The sequence below is a fragment of the Taurulus bubalis genome (genome assembly GCF_910589615.1).
Source record: "Taurulus bubalis genome assembly, chromosome: 9".
NCBI lineage: Eukaryota > Metazoa > Chordata > Actinopteri > Perciformes > Cottidae > Taurulus > Taurulus bubalis.
The window spans coordinates 24,938,948-24,960,331 of NC_136597.1; the positions used below are offsets into that span (position 1 = coordinate 24,938,948).

The 21,384-nt window shown below is 42.7% G+C and overlaps 1 protein-coding gene across 1 annotated transcript in view; it reads right to left on the bottom strand.

Annotated features, from left to right (window-relative positions):
- The window catches only part of kif21a (kinesin family member 21A), a 44,599-nt gene that overhangs the window by 12,819 nt on the left and 10,396 nt on the right, over positions 1-21,384 (bottom strand). The window contains exons 2-22 of the mRNA XM_079223979.1: positions 14,546-14,768; positions 12,424-12,606; positions 10,450-10,590; positions 9,708-9,839; positions 9,439-9,609; positions 8,376-8,491; positions 7,136-7,331; positions 6,866-7,055; positions 6,684-6,750; positions 6,102-6,290; positions 5,478-5,549; positions 4,822-4,912; positions 4,619-4,727; positions 3,479-3,667; positions 2,709-2,908; positions 2,209-2,316; positions 2,040-2,108; positions 1,779-1,912; positions 1,348-1,492; positions 451-645; positions 226-327 (exon numbers count right to left, since the gene is read on the bottom strand). Coding sequence (XP_079080105.1) covers positions 226-327; positions 451-645; positions 1,348-1,492; positions 1,779-1,912; positions 2,040-2,108; positions 2,209-2,316; positions 2,709-2,908; positions 3,479-3,667; positions 4,619-4,727; positions 4,822-4,912; positions 5,478-5,549; positions 6,102-6,290; positions 6,684-6,750; positions 6,866-7,055; positions 7,136-7,331; positions 8,376-8,491; positions 9,439-9,609; positions 9,708-9,839; positions 10,450-10,590; positions 12,424-12,606; positions 14,546-14,768 — 3,022 coding nt within the window. The remainder of the gene's footprint in view (positions 1-225; positions 328-450; positions 646-1,347; positions 1,493-1,778; positions 1,913-2,039; positions 2,109-2,208; positions 2,317-2,708; positions 2,909-3,478; positions 3,668-4,618; positions 4,728-4,821; positions 4,913-5,477; positions 5,550-6,101; positions 6,291-6,683; positions 6,751-6,865; positions 7,056-7,135; positions 7,332-8,375; positions 8,492-9,438; positions 9,610-9,707; positions 9,840-10,449; positions 10,591-12,423; positions 12,607-14,545; positions 14,769-21,384) is intronic.

Here is a 21,384-nt window from a genome sequence, read left to right on the forward strand (position 1 = left end):
TCCATTTATCGAGATTATATAGTAAAACTATTGCAACTGCATTTCACAGAAAGCTTCCCTTTCTTCTTTATGATCTAAAAAAATGTACTTTATTGGCAAATAGAGCAACATTTTAAAATCTATCTGGGACTATGTATAATAAATGACATCATTATGATGTATATTTATGGCTTATGAGTCCCTGACCAAGTCAAATTGCCTGATTCTCGCAGTTAGTGCCGGTACCTTGTTGATGGCCATCAACATGAAGTGATCCAACAGAAAACGAGCTTCCGTCAGCGTGCAGGAACTAACCACAGCAGAAATATCCACCGTGTCGCCTTCCTCCTGGAAAGAACAAAATAAAAGGACAAAGAACTCTTTACATCAGCAGAAACTTCCACTTGAGCTGATCAGAGTTCAGATCTAGTAAGGAAGCGTCTCGTTCTCCTTCCTTTTAACCCCCCTCACCTTGGTTTCCTCCATCTGCATGATGTTGGCCTGACAGTCTGCGATGCTGTCATTGATGTAGTCGATGTTGGCCGTCAAAGCGTCCACTTCCTCGTTGAGGGGAATCGCTGCCCTCTCCGCCTCGGGCCCCTCCCTGAACAGACGGTCCCTCTTCCTGATGACCTTCTCTTTACGCTTGGTCAGCTCCTCTCGTTGCTGGGAACGCAAAACACACCGACCTCAGAACATTTAACTCTTTAGTGCCAGATTGTGATAGATAGATAGATAGATAGATAGATAGATACTTTATTCATTCAAGGGGAAATTAGTTTGTCACAGTAGCAGCAACTTACATATAAGACACAACAAAATATCAGAAATGTGAAATACTCAATATATACAACCACAAAAAACAGCAGAGGGTATTAATTTAGGAAATTAACCAATAAAGTGCAAAAATGTAAAAAATAAAGAAAGTGCAAAAATGCAAAGTATGTGCAGAGTATGTGAAATAAACACTAATATAGGCTTGTAAACATATAGCTTTAACCCCGCCTCCCAGCCCTCGTTCCTGAACCATCAGTGCATATTACAACGTTTGAGACCTAATGATTTAAATAACGTCTAGTCGAGTGCATGTACTGTGAAGTTGATTTACATAAAAACAATTATCCACTGGGTTACAAATGAACGTCCATGGGAATAAGTCTTTTTTTAGGCCCCATAAAACACGATAAATTGTAATTCCACGGTTTGGCCACTATATAAAATGTACTTTTCCGTTCGTCTCGCTCAGTGTGTTACCCCTTTTATTCTCCGTCTGACTTTTCCTGCTGATCTCAGGTTTGAAGCTAATGGCTCTCTGGTTCTGTACTTGACAAATCAAGATATCTCATCAACGTACTGCCGTCGCTTTACCTTGAGGAGGCGGTTCATGTCGGCCTCCATGTTGGAGATGGTCATCCTCTGCATGATGACGTCCGTGATCCGGCGCTCCAGAGACTGCCATTTATTGCGTGCGATTCTGGTGGAGTAAATACCCGCTGTGCGCCTGTAGGAGGACCTGCACACACACACAGCATCGGTCAATAATGCATTAAACACATTGATGATGTAAATCAGCTCGTAAACATGTTCCAGGTGCAGATTTATGTTTGCAAATCCAACATAATAAACGGCTAAACAGCCAAGCGCAAAGAGGATTTGACATTGGGTGTTAAGTGCCTCACTTCCATGTACAGTTATTTATTGCTGCGAGGATAAAAACCTATTTTGGTTCCAGAAAAAGCATCTATATTTAGTAGCCTTCCCTCACTTGCCACTCTGGAAACGTGCGTGCTCAGACTCACCGGCCGCCGTTGGGAGCGGCGTTGCCGGAGGAGTACAAGCGTCCAGATGGAGGCCTGTAGCTGGAGTCCTGCACCGGCTCTTTCCTGACCACCTTACCGGAGGTGGGCCTGGCCTGCCGCCTCAGAGTCGTCACCTGACGCACGCGGCAAACAGAAACGTGAGTGACGGGGAGGACACGCACGCAAAAAAAATGGATGCGCGTGTTCCCTGCATCCATAATGAATCACAAGTATATCCACGTATATGTGACGCCGGCTCACCTCCTCGGTCTTCCTCCTCAGAATGAGCTCCTGCTGCCGTTTCTGAGCCTCCAGTAACTTCAGTTGGTGCTGTAACACAACGAGAGCGTCAACCACAGTTAGATGATGAAAACTGCTGAAGATGAACATTTTTTCTTTTCATGATGAACTCCCCCCCCTCGTCGCTGACCTCTTGCTTCCGCTGGTCTTTCTTTAACGACGCGATTTCTCGGTTTCTGCGAGACTCGTTCATCCTGTTCTTCTCCTGCTGCTCCTTCATCTGCTTCATGAGGCGGACCTGGAAGAAAATATATTTGAAAAAAAAAAAAAACAAACGTTGTGAAAGGGAGTCATTATCCTGGATGTGGACGATCTTCTTTGACGGCCTACTGTACGTTTTCATTCATTTTAATGTTTTTTTTGGGATAAAAACCTTAAAATGGAGATTCACAGTCTCGATAGTTGAGTCACAAACAGAAGAGATATTGCTAATCGAGTAAATCATGCTTCTGATGCCACTTAAACTTGATTCATAAGTGCTACGTCAACTTTTATAGAAGTAAATCCTCCTAAAACACAGTTAACCCGATAATGAAATCACCATCACAAAGCAGACAGCAGGCAGAGACTCCTCACGTTCCCACCAAAAGCTCTACAGTAGAGTCTTATCACAACCGTAACCAACCTCACCTTCGTCTTCTTCATTTCCCCCACGTCCATCTGCAGCTTCCTCAGCTGCTTCTCGTACTGCGATTGGTTCTTCAGCAGGCGGGCGTGCTCCTTCTGCGCCGACTGCAGCTTCTGGAGCTCCTTGTTCATGACGCTCAGCCTCTTCTCGTACTCGGCCTTGATCTTGCGCGACTTGTCGTCCGTGCCGGTTTCGACCGTGTCTGAAAGCGCGCGACACGAACATCGTGGAAAACTGATCGTCCTCAAAAATGACAGAACTTCTTCTGGGTTTTTTTTTCTCGTTGCGCTGCATTAACAAACACATTTTCTGTAATGGTTCAAACAGTCAGAAACCTTGATCTTCAGTTGTCAAAGAGTCTCTTTCGTGTGCTTTTCTCTCTTAATAAGACGAGCTGAAAACTCCTCCATGCTTTTAAAATCTGCACGCAACAATGCTTTGATCCATTAGTGCTGATGAATATAAATGTATCTGTCATCGCCCGGCTGCTGGCGGAGAGCTTTCACTTTAAAGGATTCTGTGAAGTACAGCAGCGTCTTTTCATTACTAAAGATAAAAACTGACATCAAACATAAGGCTGAGATATAAATTCACCCAAATGGAAGTAGGACAAGAAGAGAACTTACATTTACTTTGTGTTACGCCTGAAATAAACTCGTCAAAAAGCAGCCAAACCCACATGGCGGAGGGTGGCTTTTTCATCACGAGTGGATAAATGATGTACAGGGTATTAGTGCGACCCTCTTCCCGCTGGGCGGTGCTCATATCTTACTCATGTTCTGAAGGACGCGGTCCCTCTCCAGCTGGGTGTCCCTGATCTTGCACTGCAGCATCATCAGCTTCTGCTCGTACTGCTGCTTGAGCGTGTGCAGGCGCCGCTGGCTGTTCTCCAGCTCGTCGATCAGCTTCTGCTTGATGGCGATCTCGCAGGTGATGTTGGCCAGATCGGCCTGGAAGTTCTCTGTTGGGGAGACGAGACATCGGATCACGCATTCACGTCCTCCGTGATGCAACGGTCACGAATCCACAGTATTTAAAAACATGCTTTTACGGTACTGTAAGGCTTGCAGAATCAATAACTTCCTTTAAATCACTTCTTAAAACCCATTTTTATCTAATTGCTTTTAAGTCCTTTTATGATTTTTTCTCATGCAGTTATTTTGTTCCCCTGTTTTTGTTTGTTCATTTTATTTATTTTTGTTTGTTTGTTTGTTTTCAATTTCATTTGCTCTTTTTTTATTTGTTTGATTTAGATGTATTCATTCCTTTTATGGTGCTTTTTTTGTTTACTGGTATTTAACTTTTGTGTATCTATACTTTGCTTCTTTGTAAAACTTTGTTTTTAAATTTTTTTTTATATAAATAAAGTTATTATTATTCCTCTTTACTCACTTAAAAAGATATTTTTTCTCAGCACATAAAGGAAACATTTCATCAAGTATCTCAAATGTGTACTTGAGGTACAATGCTTGAGTAAATGTACTTTGTTATATTCCACCACCACATGTCAATGTTACAAAAAGAAGGCTGCCAACATTTGATGTTTGTTGTTCTTTCTGTGTGTTGTACACTGCACCTGAATATCATGTGTACCAAGACATACTACTGAAACATTGACAAAGAATATATGTTATGTTGCTGAAAACTAAATAAAAAGTGAGTAAAAAAGAAAAATAAGGCTGCCAGTAAATGCGACAGCCATCGCTCTTTCGTTGTTTTTACTCAGCAGTGTTCTTGCATCCCTAATGCATCTTGGGTGAAATTATAACTACAAGTGTTCAGCTCTAAATTCATCTTTCAGGCTTCACAGAGTGAGGCGCTGGAGAGAGGAGCGTGTCCCTCAGTGAGTGAACAGCTCCCCCTAGTGGAGAGTCAGAGACCAGACACTGCCCTCCTCCTCCTCCCTTCATACCTTTTTCATCCGTCTCCGAGTCTGAATCATCGGAGCTCTCCTCCACGTCCATCTCCTCTTCCTCCTCCTCCTCTTCCTCCTCCTCGTGGTCGCTGCCTTCCTGGACCTCCTGCAAGACGACACGCTCTCATTTTAATATCCGACGGTGCTATTCAAACTAATTTTTTTATTGTACAGATGAAACGAGGGGAGGTCAAACGCACAATCTCTGCTTCCTCGTGCGCTCGCTCCGTGGTTTCCTTCTCCGTGGTTTCCTTCTCTTGCTCGTTGTCAGGAACTTCCTCCTTGTTGGCGCTGAAAGAGTCAGACATGGTGGAGAGTCAGAGACGTCGGTCCGCCTCACACACGTAGACAAGAGGCACGTTTCTGACCAAAAGCACCGGCAGTTAATGAAGACTTTACTTTGTTGTATTTTTTAGTTGGCGGGCCAAACGTCACTGTCTTTTTGACAGACAAACTTTTTTTCATTGACTTATGCTGGTGACCTTTACTTACTGTGTCAATAAACAGACTGTTTTCAGCTTGTCTGTGGAAAAGATAGTGTTTTTTGTTGTTGTTTTTTTAACTAAAAAGTAAGGAGGCATCATCAGAGTCGGTACAAAACCAGAAAAAGCAACTAAAGCAGGGAAGGAATAAATAAAATTGTGCGTCAAGTCCAAGAAGCAGATCTGTTGGATGAATATTTTACCCAAAAAGCAGAGGGTTAGCGATGTTTTACACAAAACCTTTTGGATAAGGTGACCAAAACAATGATGGAAGTGAAGTGCGTTGATGGCAGCGAGTCTCACGACAAAAAAGTCAAATAAAACGCTGACTCAGGGGGAAGTGGAGGATGGGGAGGGTGGAAGCTCTGACAAACCTGGCGTCATCAACCTCTTCCACCATCTCCTCCCTTTCCTCCCTCTCTCTCTCCTCCAACAGCTGCTGGAGTCTTCAGGGGAAAGGGGGGGTCAAACAGGAAAGGGAAGCGAGAGATGAACGACAGAAGAAAGAATGGAGGGAAGAACGATCAGAGGAAGCTCTGCAAACCTTCTTCCATCTTCCGTTAAAGTGCCAACAACACAACTGTGATCGTGACCTGGAGCCTCTCATGAGTCCCTGAAGCGCCCAGGGATTTCTCACTAGTGAAATCATTACGTTCATCAGCACTAGAATACCGACGGCAGCATTAATCTACATTACAAACATGAAATGTGTGCGTTATAAATGGCTTCATGTCACTGTTCTGTCAGCTTTGTGGCGTCTCAGGGACTGAAAGTCTACTGTCTTTAAATAGGCACGTTCCAATGTACAAAAGATTGAATTATTGTCATATTTATTAATAACAGCACTAGTAGTAATAACAATATTAGAATGGTCAGACTGACTTTTACAGATTTTTGTTGTTGAATGTTTTAGGATAAAAATCCTAATTGCCATTCCAGTTTGAGAACTTATTATCTGCAACAACTTTTTTTTTTTTTTGAGTCTACAATATTATTACCTTTTCTTTTTCTTCTTCTCTCGTTTCTTCAGTTTCTCCAGGTCTTTCTTGGCGAGCTCGATGATGTCAGAAGTCTCCTTCTCGGGCGCCAGCAGCGACGGCGCTCCGTACAGCGACTGGCGGTTGGAGGCACGGGACAGATTCTTCCTCAAATTCTCGTTCACAGCTTCGCTCTCCAGGAGTTTGGCTCTGAAATAGATCAAATAAAAACTTACTTTTGAGTTGTTATGTACACCAAATCTTAAAGGAAGAACCCCAAAGCAACTCCACCCGATCCCTGTTCATCAGGATAGTTTTGTTCACCGACAATGGGCTAATTCACCCAATGAACACTAATAATGCAACGGAAAACTAAAATAAAAGAGCTGATCCCAGCCAGAAAAGTAAACTCTAAGAAAATATTATTAAACACATACAATCGTTTGGAGACAAATGTTTGCAGTAATGTTCAAATAACAGTCACAGTTTGATTGACATCCTTCAGTAAGTCTTGTATTGTTTTTCTGTTTGTATAAAGATGTTTTGTGTACAAACTAACAACAGAGCTAGCGTCAACAAAAACCTACAGTCGGACTTGTGTACCTGAGTTCTTCGATCTCTTTGATGTAACCTTGAATCATGTTTCCAATTTCTTCAGACGCACCTTCACCTGGAAGAGAATCCAGAAAAGAGGACGAGTTAAATGGCGTTTCTAAGCTATTCTCTACGATGAGCACAATGGCGAGGATCACAGAACGGGTGGAAGATAACGCCAGACGACCCACCTGCCCTGGTGAGGACCTGGTTGGCCTGGTCGCTGAGCACCTGGGTGAGCCGCGCCCTCTGCGCGTCGATGGTCTCCTGCATGGCCTTCACCCTCACCCTCAGGTTGCCGTTCTCCGTCTGCAGCATGGAGTTCTCGTGGAACATGTCGCTGAAGCTCTCCACGCCGTCCTCACCCGAGAGGCGCTTACCCTGCGGGAGGCGAGGCGGAGGTTCATGAAACGTTCCCTCCCTTCTACTCAGGTTTTTTTTACTTCATTTGTTTAACTTACCGTCTTGTACTCCATCAGCTCGATCTGCAGGCGAGCGATCTCCGTCCTCAGGACGCTGATCTGCTGGCTGGCCTTGTCCTGGTTCACCATCACCTTGTTCTTGATGTTGCGGGCTCGGTTGGCGTACTTCAGCGAGCTCAGCGTCTCCATGAAGTCCCGGTCAGACGGGCTGATGCAGGCGATCATCATCGTTTGGCTGAGACGAGACAGATAAATTACAAATGTTTGGCTCGGCTGCCTTTTGATAAATGTATGGAACTATATGTTTAACGTAAAACTATGAAAACCCAGCAAAGATTAGATTAATGTAAGCTTATGTGTTGCATCAGCAATATTATTTTGACTTTAAACTATATGAAAAGGTCTGAATATTCATCCGACTCCTATCAGATGGATGGATGTAAATAGTTGATATTGGAGATATTTGTTATGCTCCTTTATTCTGAAATTCCTTTTGCATTAATATCAGTAAAGCCTGTTGTTATAAGCGTATTTCACGAGTCATTCTCCTCCCTTTCCACTATTTACGCTCCATTTTGTGAGGGCGCTGTCGCTGTATGCTGTTCTTAACCCTTTACACACTGAGGTCATTTTCTCGATTTTACATAATTTCTTAAATTCACCTTTTTAAAAAGACACTTGCATATGAGATACATACCCATGTGTTACATAAAAAATTGGAGAACAATCTCAGCTCTCTATATAATAAGGCACGATTGTCATAAGGCAAAAGTGTAAAGAGAAAATATGACTCTCGATTTGGGAAATTCTTCATATCTCTTGAGAAAACATAACTTTACTCATGTGGTCGGTTTTGGTGCTTAACATTAGTTTACCAAAGGTCTTAGGTTCACAAAAGCAGTGAAATATATGAATAAAATGGTAGATACATGTAAATAAATGTCTAAAACCAAATGTTTTTATTATCGTTTTTTTAATAGAAATGTGGTCTGTCACACTTTTCACCAAGATCATAAAAATGGGACTGAGACATGACTTATCCTGCAGATAAAGCTTCGTGATGTGTGTGCAAATGAAGGCGTGTGAGTATAAGTGTTTCTTCCCCTACAGCAGAATGCTAACGTGTGGAGCCACATCGCTCTGTAGCGCTGACTCAGTGTTGTGCTGCTGGCTAAAAGCTTTTTTCTAAACCTTTGACCACCGAGACTTCTCGGGTCCACAAAGACACAGATGGTACTAAAGAAAAGAAAAAAGATGGTGAAATCAGTCGACCACCCACCTGTTTCCTCCTAAAGAGTCCTGCAGGAGTCGGGTGAGTTTGGAGTCTCTGTAAGGCACATGAGAGGACCGCTTGCTGCGGTCGCCCAGAGCACTGATTACATTCCCCAGAGCGAGCTGCAGCAGAGAGGAGAAACATGTTTTAAAAAAGAGGCGGCAGGATTATTCCATGACTGTTGTATCAATAACCAAAAGGAGGCGCTTTTCAAAAGGGGATGAGAAAAGAGACAAAGATTCACCATCAAATGTGTGAAAAACACAACTTCAAATGTTCCGGGCGACTCATTTGTAAAGTCGTATAGTCTTCCCCGCCTTTACCACTAAGTTATAAATAACTTTAATAAAAAATTACACAAATAATAAGAATGTATAATGAAATTAGAAGAAAAAAAGAATATTGTGCCAAAAAAAGAGAGATGGATAGATACATAGAACATATTACATTTAAGAAAATGTAATAATAAAGGAAATGCAAAGTATATACAGTGTATAACATCCCTGTTGCTTCTTTATATATTTTATGTGTTTATTTGTATCTTCAAGTTGTAAGGCACTACCACGACAACCAATTTCCCCTTGGGGATTAATAAAGTATCTATATATCTATATATAAAGTGTATATGAAGTATATACATGTTAAAATACTCCAGAAAGTAAAAAGAGGGAATGGCGGGTAATGACAAATAAAATGAAAATTCATTGAAATACTTCAAATGAGTCAATCCTTCAAGAAATAGAATATTAATACTGCAGCTGAAGTTTAATTTACTCTTTCACTCAACATATACAAAAACGCATTTGTTGTTGACATGTTGTGCATGTAGAAATAGTAGAGATAATGTTGAAGATGTTATACGTAGTAAATCATGCCAATAGCTTTAACGACGACATGTTTGTCTGCGTGTTTGTGTTTCTTTTGGTGCGTAGTTCATGGACATTTAGGATTCAGCCACTAGATGGCGCTCACACTCCAGCGTCTCAGCGGCTCCTCTGAGCGACGCTACACACACACACACACACACACAACCTGCTGGAGCTGTGCAGAAGGAGGGAAAGCAGCTCACCAGCCCACAGTTGATGGAGATGCCCTCTTTGGCTCGGTCGCCCGTCGCTCCGGTTCTCTTCAGCCTCTCGGATCCGGCCAGATCCACGAAGTGAAACTTGGCCGTCAGCGTCTCGTACTCGTCTATCTCAGAGTTTCCGTTGGAGACTCTGTTGTCACTCTCACTTTCTTGCTGAGCGACGACAACAACAACAACACAAACACAGTTAAATACACCGCACACCGTCAGTTCTGTCAAATCTTGTCAAACGCCGCAGAGGCTGTACGAACATTGTCGGAGGCACAGACGCGAACTTGGCACAGGTGGATGGTGAAGATGGCGTGGGACCGAGAGCTCTGCACGTTCATCTGCGTGCTGGCGGTGGTGCGAGACAAAGCCCCGAGCTTCAGGCACTGCATCATCTGCACGGGCCGAGAAGGAGCGTTACATATCAACAAGCAAACTCACTTTAATACGGCTGTGGGAGAAAAAACTACAACAACAAATGCATTCATGAAAGTAAACACGAGTGAAGGGATGAATGTTAAATGAGAGCATTTGTAAAAGGCTGAGATTAATTAAATAAACCTTTGTATCTGGGATATTTACCTAAAACATTGTCAAAAAGAGACAAATATTAACAATTTTTGGGATATTGGGAAAAATGTGTTACATACGTAACAACCCACCATAGCCCTGATTTTATTTTCATAAATCAATGAATGTACAACAGAGAACAGATTCCTCCTTAGTTAGACATTGTTTTTATTTTTGTTCCATTCTGTTTATTTTTTGTTGTTTATTCTGTTTTTCTCCTCTTGCTCTATGTGTGTATGAATAATATGAGCATCATCAAAAAAGTAAATTGTCTGAAAAACATCTGTAAATGTCTGATTGATGCCTACTACCAATAACAAAAGAATGAAAAGTAAAAACCCTTATTTTAGTCATTAATATTAGGGCTGTTACAATGAGCGAGATGTTTATAACACACAAACACACACGCACACACACACACACTCGCTCCGTTACCTCGGCCTCGCAGGACACCGTCCGCGTGGTCACGCCCACCGTGTAGATTCCCCCGGTGGCGTCCTCGTGGATCCTGATGTGAGATTTCTGTTCCTTGTCTCGTGTGGAGTCGAACAGGTCCAGAACTTCCTCATTATAAAGCTACAGGAAACCAACACACACACGGAAAAATACACAGATACATCACTTTAAAATCGTCAAAATCATCTGATTGGTCTTGCTCATTGATCCCCTTCTGTTTAAGCTTAATCATCTATAGAAAGATCAAATTGTCGACTATTTGGCGTCACCCCTACTGTTTATTTATTCATTTAGGACCAAAATAAGACGGACATAATACAAAAAGAAAGACAAACAACTCCCGTTTGTTTTGGTTCTTATGTTCGATCAGGAACATTTGGATCTCACCAAAAAGCTTTGACACGAAAAAATCTGGAGAGATGTGAACAACTGGCGTTTAAAGTAAAGTTTAAAGAACAGGAAGAGTAGCGTCTGCATCTCGTACAAGACTTGAAGTGAAGGTTTCTATGGATTTATAAGGAATCTGAACACAGTCACAGTCTGATGGACCGACAACTGTCTACTCACAACATCCCTGTTAACTCTTCCTGTCCCCACACACACACACACACACACACACACACACACACACACACACACACACACACACACACACAGATAGAGACACACACACACACACACACACACACACACAGATAGAGACACACACACACACACACACACACACACACAGATAGAGACACACACACACACACACACACACACACACAGATAGAGACACACACACACACACACACACACACACACACACAGATAGAGATACACACAGACAGAGACACACATACACACAGACAGAGACACACACACACACACACACACACACACAGAGACAGAGACACACACAGCGACACACACAGACACACACACACACACACACACACAGCGACACGCACAGACAGAGACACACAGACACACACAGCGACACACACAGACAGAGACACAAAGACACACACAGCGACACACACAGAAAGAGACACACAGACACACAGACACACAGACACACACACACACACAGACAGAGACACACACACACACACAGCGACACGCACAGACAGAGACACACAGACACACACAGCGACACACACAGACAGAGACACAGACACACACACAGAAAGAGACACAGACACACACACAGAAAGAGACACACAGACAGAGACACACACACACAGACAGAGACACAGACACACACACAGAAAGAGACACAGACACACACACAGAAAGAGACACACAGACACACAGGCAGAGACACACACACACACACAGACAGAGAGAAACACACAGACACAGAGAGACACACACACACACACACACACACACACACACACACACACACACACACACACACAGAGAAACACACACACACACACACACAGAGATAGAGACACACACAGACAGAGACACACACACACACACACACACACACACACACACAGCGACACGCACAGACAGAGACACACAGACACACACAGCGACACACACAGACAGAGACACACACACACACAGCGACACACACAGACAGAGACACACACACACAGACAGAGACACATAGACAGAGAGACACACACACACAGAGAAAGAGACACACAGACACACACACACACACACACACACAGAGAAAGAAACACACACACACACACACACACACACACAGAGAGAAACACACAGAGAGAAACACACAGAGAGAAACACACACACACACACACACACACACACACACACACACACACACACACACACACACACACACACACACACACACGACAGCTGTTAATCAGTGTGTATTTTCAAGTGATGGAGCGCCGGTGTCAAAGCCGGTTAAACGAGCAGCGTCAACAACATGAGCCGCGACCCCGTGACGTCTCTGAGAGAGAAGGGTCGCGTCTCGCTCGTTACCTCCAGGAACTGGGCGTTGATCTTGAACTCGGGGGCGGGGCTCCCCTGCTCCTGGGCGGCCTGCCGGCGCTGCTCGATGCCCTTGAAGAGGTGGTGGACGGCGCGCGGGATGATGCCCAGCTCCTCGTCGCCGACGTTGACGTCGAAGCCCGTCCCCATGGTGTACGTCTTCCCCGAACCCGTCTGCAGGGGCGGAGACAAACCTCATACTCAAGACATTCAGTTTTATTTACCCCAGGAAGGACGGGGAGAGAGAGTCAGAGGCAACAGATGCAAGGTGGTTGTTCATGAGGAGTTGGTCTTAACTTTACTCTTCACAGACTTTTTAAAAGCTTATTGGGCTCAGATGAGGAAGAAGAAAGGATGGCGTCACTGGTTCAGAAAACGAAAAGTGTTTATTAATAATTAATTATTTGTATTATCATTATTATTTGTATTTCCTCTTATTTTTTTGCTTTACTTAAATTTTTTTCCTTACTATTGTAAATTGATCACATATACACACAAAAATGAAAGTACTTGTTCTTTTTTATCTGTATATCATCAAGTATATTTAAAAAAAAATGAAATAAAAGTGTTAATTAGTTAAGACTTCATATTTATAGCTTGATAAAATTAATCCGTTATCATTTTCTGGAATGATTATGTAAATGTTTTAATGTGGTTTTAATATTTAATCTATTCATATTTTTGTTTGGCAATTTATGTATTTTTACAGTTGGTCCTAGAAATAAGTTTGTTGAGTAATGAATAATTATATTTAATCAACAGATCATCACTTTAAATCTGTGTACCTTGTGTTCTTTGAAGTCATTCAGCTTTAAAAATAAAAACCTGTGACTTGAGTTCTGCCTCTTTATTCATAAAGGATGCCGTCTCAATCTGCTCAACTTAAACAATAAGCTGCACTTTGTATTGTTCATGTTTGAGAGCAGTGAACAGACATGCTAACAGTTAGCATTACAGGACCGATATTTAACTTTCTACTCTCATTGCCGTCTGTTTATATCTGCAAACCAAACCAAATCTAGATCAGTCCCTGTGAAGCCACAGAGGCAGACGGGTCTGATCCCAAAAGGTCTGATCCAAACGGGTCTGATCAAACCCAGAGCACACTGCGATCCAGAAGCAGGCCAGCAGTGACAGAAGCAGTTACTGGGGAGATATGGGTTAATATGGACACACATTAAAGATGCATGGCTGTTGAAAAAAGGTGTGTGTGTGTGTGTGTGTGTGCGCGCGCGCTTCACTTCACTTTGAATTGCATGAGTGCCATTCAGCAGAAGCTGTCGCCACGGTAACCTCAGCAGTAGGGGCGGTATGAAGGGGAGGAGGAGGGAGTGGGGTGCTTTGAGGCCTTTACATGCATGTTATTTCCATGTGGGGAAGACAAAGGGGAGGAACTGAAGAAAATTATTATTTCCAGTATCCATTAATCTTAATCTTATTTTCCTAATAACTGGTTTGATCTCGTAAACGTCTAAAAATAAGGAAAAGGTAACATTAAAAATCGTATAAAGAAAACGAAAGGTTGCGAGCAGGAACTTGACAATGTGGGGAATTTTTGCTTGAAAAAGGATTTAAATATTCCACCGTCTAACCCTTTGAGTTTTTATTTTAATATTATTATTGTTTAATTCATATCTATTTTTTTGACAAATCATAATTTTTCTCATCTCAAATTAGCAGAGCTACCAAACACAAGTTTCCACATACCCTCTGGCAACAGCAGAGGTACAAGTACACTGCTACTTTAGTGTACTCTTATTGTGTGTTTATATCTCCTCCTCTGCTGCTGCTTGTCCCGAGGCTTCTCTTTACTTTCTTTATTTATCGAATTTATTTAATCTATTTTATTTAAATTAAAATATTGTTTTTTTTATTTGATTTATTTCATGTATTTAAATGCAATTTATTTTATCCATTTTCTTTACTTTTTTTTCTTTATTATTATTATTTTTTTGTTTTTTTCTCAACCAATTCTGAGCAGGAAAGAAGTGCATTTCCCCAAAATGTCTAATTCCTTTCAAACGTTGGTAACGCCCGCGTCGTCTCTTCCTCCCCTCCAACCTAAAGCACCGTCGTCGGCGCTGCAGCTGCGACGCGGAGGACAAAGACTCGCCTGTCCGTATGCGAAGACGGTGGCGTTGTAGCCCTCGAAGCAGCCCTCGATCAGCTTCTCCGTGCAGCTGGAGTAGATGTCTTCTTGCTGGGAGTCCATGTCGAACATGTAGTCGTAGGTGAAGGACTTGTCTTTGCCCAGGATCACCTGAGGCTCCCCGGGCATCACGTAGGTACAGATGTGACATCCCTCTATCTTCTCCCTGGCCAGCTGAGGACGAATCCTACAGAAAAAACACATAAAACAATATATAATCAGAGAGGAGCAACTGGAAGGTCGCTGTGGGGATCAAACCTGTGAATAACAATCATAAGAACAGAACGTGCTGCTGAATACGTTATCGCCATCATGGAGCTGCTTCGTTAGGCGTTAAACTGGAGCGGGTTCACACCTGCTAATTATTGCGCTGCATTGGTATCATTTAGAAACACGTGAAATAAACCCCCCGTTGAGATCTATATGCTAAAACTGCTATTTCAAAGTCCATGTTTCCACTGTCCTAAATCACAGGAACATACTGAACTTGTTTTTTGTAATTGGAAACATTTATCTGCTCCAGATGTGTGGTTTTCGCACAAGATGACTGCAGGGTCAACATCCTAATCTGACCCAATACTTTGTCCGATAAAACCTGCCAGCTGGGTTAATATGTACCGCTTTAGGGAGTCTGTCCGTCTGTCAAAACTGAAATGATGAGTGACTGAACCCTGGCCGGGATTAACTGGTTTAATGTGGATGTGAGAGAGGAGGAAGAGAGAGAGAACATTTCATTCCTTACTGAATGAAAGATGGTGCAGCCAACATTGAAAACACCCACAGGATGCATTCAAGAGCACAGACAAAAGAAAGGAAAGCGCAACATTATCCCGTCTTTTGACTGGAAGAAAAGGATTTTTCAGACATACAGGTTGAAAAGAACCCTGACGGCAGTTATAAAGTTAAATATAACTATTAAGGAAGTTGCGTTAATTTGCCAAAACAGAGACGTCGCCCAATAAACAAAGTTAAAGATGAATTTGATTGATGAGATACTGTTGTCACAATAATAATGGTATCATGTCATATTAAACCTTTCAAGAATGTGTCAGTCAAAAGAAAATTAAAAAAACAACATTTTTGGTGTTAATCAATGGTGTCAAATAATTATTTTTATTGATAAAAAACGTTTTAGAGCCTCTCACCTTACTTTTAGCAGGTTATGAACTAGACTTGCACATCGGTTATTTCTTTTGCACGTTTTGGAAAAGCTCTTTGTATAAAAGAAGCCTGTTCTTACAGTCAAGACATTTATTGAATCAGTAAATCAAATCAATGTCTCGTCCCCTTCAGGCGTTCCTCAGAGTGCGGGTTGGTTGTTGGAGATTATGAGCAGAACTCATTTTCTAGAAAAAGGTCTGCAGGGACGGATGTGTTAGTTTGACGTACTGACTCAATAAATATCTCCTGAGAGCCCTGTGAGACAGAGCTGCTCCACTTTTCACCTCATGCTTTATTAAACACAGAACTCTAATGTCGTGGGTACTGATCCCGAACACCACCGATTAAGAAAGAACTGCTAAAAAGGCCAAAGATTCAATCTTAATTAAGGTGAAATAGCCACAAAGCAGAGGAGTGGTCGTAATGATCCGGAAACTCATCTCATATTCATGAACTACTTTAACAATCAGAAAGAAACAAGTATTAAAAGCATTATTAAACATCATAGAAACAAATATGATTTGGCTGCAAAATATATGTAAATAAAGACATGTAAATAATGCTTTTATTAGAGAACTATGTGTGACAGTCACGTCTGAAAAGCTCAAGTTATGAAACAGGCTGTGAATACTTCTTCCTCTGGTTTATGTTCACTACAGAGATGTAGTACAGTTAGGTTTAGGCAACACAACCAACCAAAAGCTGCAACCGTTGCGAATGTTGCTTAGTCACGTGGACGTTTAAAAAGAGATCGTAACTGACTTCCCATTGGCATTATTCACACGTGTCCATGTACACGAAACCAGCAGATTGGGGTTCGTGACGATGTCCCGACCGGCCATGACGCTAGGCTGCAAAGTAACACAGCCGCATCAGCAGTTTTTTTTTAAAAACAAACTCTCCTCATTGGTTCAGCTCACAAACGAGTTCGGTAGAAAAAGCACCTGACCGCGTCCCCGGCTCGGTCCGGCGTGGATAAGGGCCTCATTGTGCCGCTCGAGTTCAGCGGGAGAACAATGCAGCGGAGGGGAGCACAGTGCGGCCATTGTGTGTCCGTCTGTGTGACACCGGATCCCCGGATCACGCTGCGGGATTACACGGCCTGACGGAGGGCGGGAGGAGGAGAGGTCACGACCTGCCTGGACACGGCCGCAGATAACGGCACAAGATGAGTCACGTAGGAGAGATTCTGACTGGAAATGCAAACTAATCTTTGTTCTTTTGCTGGTTTTTGGCGACATGCGATACCCGAAAGGTTCAAATGATGCATTCAATTTCAGGACACTTGACTCCTGGTTGTTAGCAATGGTTGTCATCTGGGGATCCGGGCTCATACTTTGTATTAGGGATGAAAAAAGTGATCAAAATAATACCACTAATCCACTCAAAGCCTAAACATCTGCATTGACAATTTGTTTTTTAACATCTTAGCATTATGAATCATGCAAAACAAAGCACTGCTGAATAAGATGTATTTTTAACTGAGACTGATGCTTGTTTCGTTTATGTGAATCTTCTTCTGTAGTTTAAAGTCTATTTGTATATGAATGGGAACTTTATACTCCCAGTAAAATAAAGACTTAAGTCAGGATATCCCAATCGTCTCTTTTCTTATTTATTTATTCATTTATTTATTGGCACAACAGTATGTCCCACTGAAGCAAAGACCAACTCTAACATGAAAATAAATTCACTTTTAGGAGGTAAAACATGAACTTTCATGCATCATTTGCTTAATATATTCAATTCTGATGCCCGATGTCTCATCTCTGCTAAACAATTTCCTGGAGGAAACTCAAGTCATTCGGACATTTCCAAAGTGTCCTCAGTAAAAAGCAACCAGGCGGTTTGGACCATGCTGTACTCAAACAAACGTCACGCATCCAAAGAGTAAACAAACACACAAATCTGCTCTTTAATCCGTCTCGTGTTCCATTGTTATAATTCACGTCGGAGAATCAATTAGCTTCCATGACAAATTCACCGTATTCAGCCAATTACATCTTTCAGCGATATAATCCTTTCCAGTACCCACAAAGGGGGCGGCGGCTTTGTTTCAGACTATTTAGCTCACTAATTGTGTGTGTAATCCGTTCCTCTGCCGCAGTACTTTCACACACGGGAATCTGATGGCATTTCCCAAATTTACATGTAAACAGTGAGACTTCTTGTTGGACCATCAGGATTTTGGTGGATATTTGTTTCTCATCAATGCAATAATAATAATAATAATTAGTTGCCAAATTGTAGCTGTTTTTGGAGAGAAGTTGAAGGATTTCTTCATTTAGTTTACAATAATTCAATTATACTGTTGACTTTCAGATGTTTTGTGTGGTATTATGATGATATGAACATATTGTGTTGTTGTCCTAAAGAATGTCAAACACATTTTAATTCAAACAAAGTGATTTTTTGTTGGTTTCCTAATCATTCCCACCATATCGTCCAGCCCCACTAACCTCCACTATAATAAGGCTCCATGTCCGGCTCGCTAGTTGCAAGTAAACAGTTTTCTTTTGTAAAATAGTGAGTAATACTTTGATCAAAAGGGAAATGTGTGGTCAAAAAATACAATGTATGCACTGTGCAGATTTAGATTTTGTGTGGGGGGCTAAATTAGTTTAAGAAGTTTAAGAACTGGCTGAATTTGCCACCATTTTATTAACGTGAAGTTTATATCAATAGCGCTCATTGATTCTCAGCGTTAATGCATTCAAAGTGAAACAGTAAACCGAGCGTCACTGTGTCAACACAAGAGCCGTGAAAAACAGTTGTGCCGACTCGTCTACTTTAGGGCGCTGTGAGTGTTAAGGGGGAGAGGCCGAGGTCAGAGTTTCAGCTGAGGGTCAAAGGTCATGACGTCTCCCCAGCGGGGATCTGATGTCTGGCCATCAGTATGGATTCAGATGCAAACACAGAGGGTCCAAAACGACAGAACACAGACATTTGAGGCTCAGTTTGGGTTCCAATCAAGTTATAGAAGCTTTGTTTTTTGTTTTTCTGCTTTCTAAAACTCGCTGCTCGTTCAGCTATGAACACCGGAGCAAGTCTAAACCTGCCACGACACCTCGCCGTCAAACCGCTTCCTCCCTGCATGCAATAAATCATTAAGGGTGCCGCACATCACTGGGAGGGAGGGGGGGAGGCTGTAGAGGTGTGTGAGAAAGATTGTTTGTGCGTGTGTGTGTGTGTGTGTGTCCGAATCGGAGTAAAGGTGGATAAAACGGAGGCACCAAATGGATTCGTTCTTGAACTGAAAGATTGGAACCAGAGATTCATAATCAATAATATGAAACCTCATCACAATACTGAGATAAAAAAAAAACTACATTTATGAAGCGGTAGTTATTTAGGTCGGACTACATTTGTTCAGAGAGAGAGAGACAGAGAGAGAGAGAGAGAGGGAGAGAGAGAGAAAGCTGTGCTGCAGTGAACCGGGATACTGCTGCTTAGGATAAAGAGGAGGGGAAAGAAATGCACACTCAGCCAAAAATCAAAAGCCACGCACACAAAGGCTGAAGCTCCGCTCTCAGTGGTCGCTGCCGACCGGAGAGGAAACGGGCCGGATCTTTGCGTGGAGGTTTGTCGAGAGCGGCGGTGCGGCCGCTTGGGATGAGGTCACCTGCCCACTCTGAGCATTACGCCTCAACGTCCTTCACAGAGGAGACGAGCAGGCCGGTGCGGAGGGCAGCGAGAGAGAACAGAGTGTGTGTGTGTGTGTGTGTGTGTGTGTGTGTGTGTGTGTGTGTGTGTGTGTGTGTGTGTGTGTGTGTGTGTGTGTGTGTGTGTGTGTGTGTGTGTGTGTGTGGGGCACGCTTGGCTCGTTGCCAGATGCTGAAGGTCGGCTTCTATGTGCCTCCTTGTGAACGTAAAGAGAGGCAGTGGGGAGAGTTGACTTTGATCAGACGTTTACCTTTAACTTTACACGCACACACATTTCTTTTTAACAAGACATCATGTGACAGAAGGGTGGGGTTTGCTCTTTTTTTTTCAACATGAAGACAACTCAGAACCAGTCCGGTGAGTTGCTAATTACAGAAGCATGTACTTAATTGTCCTCGCTGTCATTTTGTCCTGATCTCTCCGTCAACCACTGCCCTGAAAAAAAGCCAAAGCCCGGCGTCCTCGAGGCCTGAGGGGAGACCAGTTAGGGATGTGAACATACAACTAAACTCAGACACGACTCGTGTCGGCGCTCACTGTGTGAAACCGGTTAGCCACGCTTCGCTCAAAACAGGTCTTTCTTAGGCAAAAGTTGCCAAATACTTCACCTTTAAAAAGGTTATTTTAAGTCATATTGATCCTTTAAGTGCACTGATCTGTGTCACCGCCAATAAGACTTCAGTTTATTGTTCATTTAAATTAGATGTGATCATAACCAACAACTACTTTTCCTGTAATATAAAAATAAAATGCTTATACTATACAGTAGTAACACTCCGGTACAATATCAACACTAAACAATTAAGCTACATGACAAACATAACAGGATATAAAAAAACATGAAATCTCTTTTAAGTACCCTTCCACTGAAGTCTGGCTTCATACACCACATTCATTTTAAACATTCCCACGACACTTGAACACAACACAAACTAATGATGTATCATTACCACCATACTTTAACTGCACTGTGTTATAACATACTTCTACTGCCGTCAAACAAAGACCCTGCAGTGGTCGCATGTTCCTCCTGTATGCATGAAACTCTCCTCTGCAGTACGAGGATTAGAGCTCCGCTGGTGTGTGTGTGTGTGTGTGTGTGGCTTTAAAGAGAAAGACTTAACTCTGCTGGAGCTGGAGCGATACGTGGACGTGCCAGACTTAAAGCATGTGTGCATTGGGAGGCGAGCGAGGCGCCTCACTGTGCAGAAGCAGCACATTATTACGCAAAAGGTGGATAATGACACACAGTGCTGGTTTTCAGTTTTGTATAGAATCTCTGTGGCTTTGGTGGTATCTTTTAAACAGCCCTCCAAGTACAAGGAGCAGCTCCATTTTTAGCATCAGAAACCCTGCTGGAAGTGGTTGGTGTTCATGCTCGGCCAGACGGGACCACCGACAGACAAAGAGCTCAGAGCGCCGGCTTTAAACCGACCGCCGCGCCGCAGACGAGCCGCAGAAGAAAAAACCCACGAGCACACGCGATCTGTGCTGCAGTCCAAGGAAACACACACACATACACACACACTTTAACTTCCGTTAAACATCTGTGTGTCTGTGCAGCACAAAGACACTCTGCGTGACATATAGACTAGAGGATGGGGTTGCCATGGTGACCGGTAATGGAAGCAGAGAATTAAAGTCATAATCCGATCCCGGCATAAAGCCGGTCTGGACGACTAGAAGATGCCAGGAGGGCGGAGGAGGACCGGCTCAGCATCCTGCCGCCGTCAGAGACTTGAGGTTAATTCACTGACGACCCGACCGGTGAATTAGGATCAACGTCTCCTTCCCTGAGCTTCTCCATCCTCCTGACTGAAGCACCAGAGAGGGTTTATCATATTACTATTATTTATTTTGTACCTCTTTTCAAGTGTAACCACTGAGCCAGACTAGATGTTCACTCTGTTAAATTGCACAACGCTGGCCAACTCAGTCTGGGTTAAAAAAATAATCTAACATTTAGAGGATTTTAAATA